Source organism: Pygoscelis adeliae, unplaced genomic scaffold, assembly GCF_000699105.1.
Source record: "Pygoscelis adeliae isolate BGI_AS28 unplaced genomic scaffold, ASM69910v1 Scaffold321, whole genome shotgun sequence".
Lineage (NCBI taxonomy): Eukaryota > Metazoa > Chordata > Aves > Sphenisciformes > Spheniscidae > Pygoscelis > Pygoscelis adeliae.
Genome location: NW_008824039.1, coordinates 521,293 through 529,408, shown reverse-complemented (window position 1 = coordinate 529,408; position 8,116 = coordinate 521,293). Strand labels below are relative to the sequence as shown.

The following is an 8,116-nucleotide window of genomic DNA, read 5'->3' as shown; positions in this document are numbered from 1 at the left end:
TCCCCACCACATCACGGATACTCCACACCTACCCAGGCATCTCACTTCTGCTCCACTCCAGAGTCCGTTGGCCATGCACTCCCGCACACGGGACCCTACCAGGGTGTAGCCGGTGTTGCAGGAGAAGATGGCTGTGGCCCCATAGCTGGTCAGCGTGCCGATCTTGTTCCCGTTAGGTGGAGTCGGCAGGTCTCCGCATGAGATAACTGAAAGAGATCCCAAAGTACAGTAAGCGAGAACAGGCAGGGAGATGGGTTTTTTAAAGAAATGCACTCAGTGACACTTACCGCCACAAGTTACTATTGAAGTCAGAAATGAGTAGGAAAGATTATTAAATAGTTATGTGGATAATAACAACGATTCAGTGTCATGCTACATGAGATGACAAATATAAGTGCTATTAATATTTATGCTTCAGGACACAAGGGAAGTACTAAAGATAAGACTGGCTAGGAAGAAACTATAGAAGTTTTTCACACGGGAAGTTTTTAACACAGGAATATTTCTATTATTCACCCATTGCTAGATACAGCCAGGAAGCGCCTGACTTCCAGAAAAGCCATAAAACGGCACAAGAATTCCAATTAGAGAGTGACACCCAGCTTTTTCTCACACAGTGACTTCCAGGTCAGAGCTGACATCTAAAGATCAGACCCACAGAAGACACCCAGCTGAAAGCCTGGTTTGGAGGGTGCAGCTGGAGCCTGGCCAGGAGCCCCTTGCAAATGCAGCTCCCAGCCACAAACTTCAGCTCTTTATTTTATCTGCCTTAAAGATCTGCGAACCCTCTGGAGCTCTCGCACTCAGCAAGAAATCAAGAGACTCATGCTGGGTGCTTCTGACCTTAGTGCATTGCCAAGATCTTGTCATTTGAATTTAGGTGGCAATAACGCTGAAGAAATAAAACGAGGTCAGGCTCACGCTCCTGGATCTGGCTGAAGAGCTAGCAGGGGTAAAACTACATCTGTCACCAAAGTCGGCAGTTGCATCTCTAGAAACAAAGGGAGGCGGGAGGGAAGGGAAGGCTGCCATTCTGAAGGAGAAATTTTTCTGTCGCTACCTGCACTTAGAGAGAAAAAACCCTCCACCTTTGACAAAAGAAAAGAAAAGATCCAAAGCACAGCAGTCATGTCAGAACAACTGACTGAGCTGCTTGTTTGCCAAGAGCGTTTTTGATTTACAGGTGACACTGTTACCCTTGTAAACTTGGCGTTTGCACAAAATTGGAAGAGGTTAGGTTTTAAATCAGAATTTTTTATTTTCTTTCTTAAAAGCAAACTTCAGAGCATCTGGCACCAGTGACAGCTAAGCTGCTGGGACCTGACAGCAACAGATGAGCTAACGTGCTTGAGTTCTTGCAGAACTGTTTAGATTAAACCACGAATCAGATCAACAGATGACCTCTCCCCTGCATACAAACTCTCTTCTGCCAGAGCAGTTCTGCAGCCGCGCTCTCAGATGCTGCCGAGAGCGGCCAGGGCTGTGGTGCGTTTGCATTCCAACAGCAGAGCTTGCACACCCACCAAAGGGAAACCAGAAATCCAAGTCCCTGCAAGACATCCCGTGAAGCTGGCCTGCCCCGGCACAGCTCCCGAGCTTCACTGCTCTTACTTTTACAGGTCGGCATCGGTTCGCCGATGCTCCACTTCCCGTTGGCTTGGCACTTGATGACCCGCTGGCCCGTGTAGTAGTACCCAGGGTCACAGATGAGCATTAGCTGGGCATTGTAGTGGTACTGGATCTCGTAGGTCAGCCGCCACCGGCCATGCTCAACTGCAATGCTGTTGATATCGGGACAGGTGACAGCTAAAACCCAAATGCGGTGAGTCAGGAAAAAGAAATGAGACAGAAAGACGTTAATAGGTGTTAAACTCCAGGGCACTTCAGGGCATTTCGGCAAGCGTGCTGGCTTTTTAACAACTTATTAGCATCTCTTTTACAGGTGGGAAACCAAGACACCATGAGAGGGTACATCAGACCCAAGTTATGCAGGATTAGAAAGCTGGTGTCCTAAAAACCGCACCTGTGAGGCAAAGCTGACCATGCTAGAGCAGGAAGACATTACTGAAGGGACTTCCAAAATTCCCTGTGGGACCGCACCGGCTGCAAACACTCACCCACACACTGCGGGGGCTGGTTGCCGTTACTCCACTGCCCTGCCTGCAGGCATTCTGTGCTGGGTTCCTCCCCGGGCTGCAGCTGGAAGCCCTGGTTGCAATGGTACATGGCTTTCGTACCCACTGTATACTCCTTGCCAAAGACAACTCCGTTCTTTGGGGCTCTGGGAACTCCACAGGAGAGAGCTGGGAAGGAGGAGGGGAAAAAAAACCACAGCCGAGAAATCAGTCAGCTTCCAATTTTATCATGGATTTGTGATAAGTGAGCTGAAAGCCCAGATCCCAAGTTCTCCTATTTACAAAAGCTCCAGCCCCCTGTTCAACCCCAGAATGCCTGCAGTGAACGCCCACTTTCAGAGAGAATCAGATTTTCAAGTCCTGTCTATCAGCGCGGTAATAGCAAAGCCAACGCTGAATACCAGTTTCTACTGGGAGAGACTCTGGCTCATGCTTTCTATAGTATCTGTAACAGAAAATGCATCAACACACTATTCAAAAGTTTTCACACAGAGATAAAGATTTAGATAGCAATTAACGTTTTGTATTTACATCCCACAGCAGCAACAACCTGAAACCCCTTTTCCAACAGCACTTCTGGATTACATAAGGCAGCAAATTGTATAGTTATGTTGTGGCAGAAGGAAGACTAAATTTAGCATGACAGCTGAGAAGGTAAGGGGGTGAATTCAGGGAAAAAAATGATAAGCAGGCGCAATGCCAAATGGCTGCTCAAGATGGCAGCACTTTGGAGAAGATGCTTTGCACCACTCCTGCCGAGATCCTCAGTTCTGTGGCCAGGAGAGTGGCCAAACAGGGCGGAAAGGGGACAGGCAGGTCACAAATACAAGCAACAGCCAATACAGACAGACCAGAATTATGTTCATTTATGCTGCAAGAGTTTCACACAAGACATGACAAGCCCTGTTACCCTCTTCCCTACGACTGGGAAAACCAGCGCTGGGAGCCTGTCACTCAAATCTGTTTTTTTTCCTCTATCACCATTCAGAAGAGCTGGGAAACCAAACCCAGACCTGCTTCCAAAATCACCATGCAGGTTCCCACCCCTCTCTGAGTCTTGGCTCTGGGGGAAGCCCATCTCGTTCGGGCTGGAGATGCACAGCCCATCTGCCTGGAAAGGCACGGGATGACAAGGGGGAAGAGCAGCCTCGGACCTGTAAAGCTGCCATTGCGAGACCACCAGCCAGCAGGGCTGCCAACGGCCTCTGCGGGGCACTGAGATGAGCAGAGCCTGCTAACAAGCACTGATTTGGAGGCCAACACCTAACCCAAACAATTGTCTGCATTTAAAAAATGCTCTAAAGGAAATCCATTCCTTCCTGGAGTCGCCCTAGCTGCTCCCTCTCAGCTAATGTACGAACTGGAGACTGAGCCTGTGTCTCCTGAGCCACATGCTGATACTTCAACACACATTCACCTTCCTGTTATTCCCTGTGCACACAAACGAGGGATAGAAAATCAGCAACCTTAGAAAAGTCACCTTCTGGTGACATGGACCCCACTGAGCGCTGAAAGGAGAGACCAAACTTATTGTGTACAGCATCAGCACAACCACTGGAGCTTTCTACCACTCAAGGTCCAAGATGCTTTTATCCCACTACTGCTACATGAGTCGGCCAGAGCCCCAGCCTGGAGCACAATTACACAGCACCTTGCAGATGCTGGTGTTGCTAATAGGTGTGAGTAATTCAGCAGGCTCACATTAGCACGATCAGGCATATCCCTGGTTGAAATGATAATCACACGTATGTCACTTCATCGAGCTAAGGAGCTTGGCAAATCTTTCTACAAGGCTGGGTGTCTAGACAAGCAGCCACGCTGAATACCAATTTCATTCTGAGGCAGAAGAAGAGGGGACCCGTAAAGTTCTACCCTTCCACTTCCACCGGGCAGTTCTCTTATTGTTACTTTCTGACGTTGCATCCAACCAAAGAGGCTGGTGAGAAACCTGACCCCCTTCCCGTGCCACTGCCCCCAGCAAAGCCTTCTCCTTTCCCTGTTCAATTCTCTTCTGCAGTCTGATGCTTCACCAAAACTCATCACCTCTATTTGCCACCAGGAAACCGCGGCACAGAGACTGACAGGGAGGGACACCGGAGTGAACAGAGACCAGGGCCAGCTGTTCTCCAGGTCAGCGAGGCTGAGCTGCCACTCGCCTTCGTTTCTCTGCACAAGGGAAGGATGACTTACTGCTGCCTAGTCCTGCCTCCCGGCAAGCTCCCTCTGTCTGCCCCTCAAGTGGTTCGTTTGATCATTTAGAGTCTTTCCATTGCATAAGCCCTGCCCCGATACAAAAGCTAGCAATAATACGGCGCTTCTGGGCCAGACACAGTTAACTAAAAATGTCATTAAGCCACCAGAAATAATAATAAAAAAAATGTAACCCTCTTCACCTGCAGATGGTCAGGCTACAACATGAAGAAGATCGGACAGGGAGAGCCAACTGGGGCTGCGATCCCTGCTGCACCGAGCGGGCTCCGGTGCCCTGCACCCGTGGGCAGGATCCTTCCTTCCCTGCAAATCCAGCATCCTTGAGCAGAATGTTGTATTAGTAAGTTTTTATTTACAGAGCCCTGCACGAAGCAGAGAAGCTTGATTTTTGGGGTGGCAATAAACTTGCCATCTGCTCCAAAGCGCACTTCTGAGGCTCAAATTGCAGGCACTGCAATCCACCAGAATCGGAGACAACAAAAGAGAGCAGCTGTTCCAGGGGAAAGCAAACCAGCATTTGGCTGGGAGAGACCCACGGAGAGCACGGTCCAGGGAAAAAGGAGAAGGAGCATTTTTGTACCTGTTCAAAGGTACAAAAACTCTCTGCAGGAAGATGATGTGCCAGGAAAAGGGACAGAGAGTATGAAAGTAAATCTGCAGCTGGGATTCCAAAAACAAAGCAACTTAAAAATATGCATCAGAGACAGAAAAAGGCATATTAGATCATCTTGTGTTCTCCCCCATTGTGCCAACGCAAGATTGTTCCCTGCAGAATATTCTCTGCTGCTTCCATAAATGTCAGCTAGAACAGAGCACGTAGTAAAGATTACTCAGAAGGGACCGGGAAGGGGAAGAGGATTATGCGCTGGCAGAAAGGAGCTGTGGGAAGTGTCATTTGTTAACTAGACCGTGTGTTTACGGGCACCCCAGTTCTCCTCCTCCTGACACAGCTGATTGTGTGAGCAATTTATGCAGTGTTATGGATCGAGTTCCCAAACCTCTGCCATGTGGTCCTGGCCACCAGAAAGGATAAGAAATTGAGTACAGCCCAAAACAAAAGGTTGCCAGTTGGCTTTGCGAGCAACATGGAGGGGGGGAAAAAAAAAGAAGAAAAAAAAAGGATGTTGGATTTTATGTAGCTGAAGCAGGCAAGAAGAGCAGAGCCAGCCCTGGCTATCAGCTGCTGGAGGCCGGGGGGGGGAGCTGCTCTGCCATGAATTCTCCTACAGCTCCGGCTCGCTGCCACTCACTGTCCTCCTGCATCCATCTCAAGGCACTTGATAACCATGGGCCAGTATTAAGATCCCTGATGTAAATACGGGGAAACAGAGAGGGGAGGCGACTTTCCCAAAGGGGCTATTTCAACCTCAGAATCTAACATGACCAGCAAACTCTCTTCCTCGCCAGAGAGAGACAGGCTTTTCCAAAGGGACACCCAGCACCAAGATCCTGACCAAGTGCTCTCCTGTGTGGTCAGTGGGGACACACACACTCCTCCAAAGGGGAAATGGGAGCAGGAGCCTATCTAAAATGCTATGAATTGGCCCCCAAATTCTTTCTCTGTTCGTGACTGCCATGGAGTGGGCACCACGGGTTGTGCCCATGGAGCTTCTGACATGTCACGCGTTCAGCTGAACCAGAACGGCGCGGAGTGGGTTTAGTGCTTCTCACGCAGCTTCCATGGGAAATCCTCTTCCCACACCCCTCCATCCCATGGTGCAGACCTGGGGTGCTCAGCAACACTGCAGGAGCCCCCCCTGCATTTCCAGGCCAGGTATTGACAAGCCACGGATGGTCTGGCTCCAACTCCCTCCCTGGTGGCCTGGGAACTGGTGCTCAGGGGCTCGTTCCTACTTTGAATCATTGCTGTCAGGTGATACCTCATCCAAGTACATCCTTCTCCCAACCTCCCCACACATCCTCTATCTCCTCCCCACCTCCGTGTTTAAAATCCATTCCCCACACACCATTACACCTCTTGGAAATAAATATAGATTTTGGAGCTGAACACAAGGCTCAGGTGGCATTCCAGCACACCAGGGCAATAAAGACTTAGCAGCATTTGTACCTATTCTTGATTACATGATTTTCCTTAAAAAAGACACAGTACATCAGAGAAATTCCTTACGCTGGGCTAAGGATTCAGGAGGCACAGTTGCCATGACAGCCCCTCGCGCCTGCCGGTCTTGCTGTGCGGTTCCAGCACCCAGCGTTTGCCCCCGTCTGCATTGTCGCAGAGGCTAAATCACTATCTGAGCTTGTGCCCAGTTTCCCAGCTCCCCCTTGCCAATGGGACTGGGTGGCAGGGTCTTGGTTTACTGCTTTCCACTCACCTTTAAATAAATACAGCCTTGAGAGGGCTCCAAATGGCTATAAGCACCCACAGCACAAACCCACCCTTTAGAAGCAGGACTGCTTGCATCCCTGTGTAATTTCCAAAGAGACTAAGTGATTCAGGAGCACAGAAAGGATTTTTTGAAGGCTCTTTGGTACCTCCCACACTAAACAATCCTGCTTTTCCTTACGGCTCGGACTGGACAACAATGCAGGCACCAGAATGAGATTTTGCCTATGCTGTCTCTGTTCTCTGGCTACTTTCCAGGGAAGTCAATGCAATATTAATCCCCAGTGCTCGGTCCCTTTGGAACATGGATGAATGTTCAAAGACGCTGAAAGGCTTCATCAGAATAAAGATGGGCATTTTATCAACACAAAGGAACAGGGATGATTGGCGGATTGAGAAGAAGGTGCAATCAGAAAGTGAGCACAGTGAGAGAGACAAAATAGCACAGAAGCAAAGCCCCCTGGGGCGCACTGCCCTGTCCTCTGGGGCACATTGCCCTGTCCTCCCCTCCACTCCCACGCCTGGAAGGAGCCCCACACTAAATATAATATGTTGTAAAGATGATGATTAATTAGGAGGAAATGTAGAAAGAACAACTACACGCCTAAATTTTATATGAAGCCAAGAGAAACTGGGCACCACCTGAATAGCAAGAGAACCCTCATCCCCCGTTGACACACGAAGACCTAAGAGGGCACTTCCAGAAATACCAAAAGAAATTCCAGTCACTAAAACCCAGCGGGAGCCGTGCTCCTGCCAGCCTTTCCAGATTCTTCCAGGCAATAGCTTCTCCCGTCCTTAACTGAGGCTTGGCTGTGTCTTTAACTGAGAGTTCAAACACTTCTACAGCTGCGGCCTTTACACAGATCCTTTTTCTCTCCCCTATCGCAAACGCTCCCAAACAGTTACTCCCTTCCCTCCTCACTCATCTATTCCCAAGGACTTGGATATAAGAGGAGCACCCCTCACTGCCCACCTGCAGCTCCAAGCCTCTTCTCAACAGGGATTTGGGGGAATTACAATAGGTTTTTATTTTTACCGCGTTTTCCTCAGTCCTTCCTAGGACTCCCGGATCCTCGTAACGATATGTTTGCCTGCTCTCACCTTGGCACAGAGGGATCGCTTCGTTCCAGTGGAAGTAGCCCTGAGGGTGCTGGGAGCAGGTGGTGGTGCTGTGGCCAACGAGACGGTAGCCTGTGTCACAGCCAAAGCGGACTGTGCTGCCAGGGTGCAGACCCGTCTGGCTGAGAATCAGCCCGTGGGCTGGCGGTTGCGGGAGGCTACAGTAAGGAGCTGGAGAGAAGGGCAGAAGAAAATAAATCAATCACTGAATGGGCAGTATCAAGACAAATTCCCTTCCTGTTCTCAGGAATTACACCATGCTTACCATAACCTAAGGCTGTACAAGAAACAGAGAACTTGTGAT

General features: G+C 49.5%; 1 protein-coding gene across 1 annotated transcript in view; it reads right to left on the bottom strand.

Annotated features, from left to right (window-relative positions):
* CSMD2 (CUB and Sushi multiple domains 2) overlaps positions 1 to 8,116 on the bottom strand; it is a 308,935-nt gene that overhangs the window by 32,265 nt on the left and 268,554 nt on the right. The window contains 4 exon segments of the mRNA XM_009333469.1: positions 33 to 206; positions 1,612 to 1,806; positions 2,118 to 2,303; positions 7,795 to 7,983. Coding sequence (XP_009331744.1) covers positions 33 to 206; positions 1,612 to 1,806; positions 2,118 to 2,303; positions 7,795 to 7,983 — 744 coding nt within the window.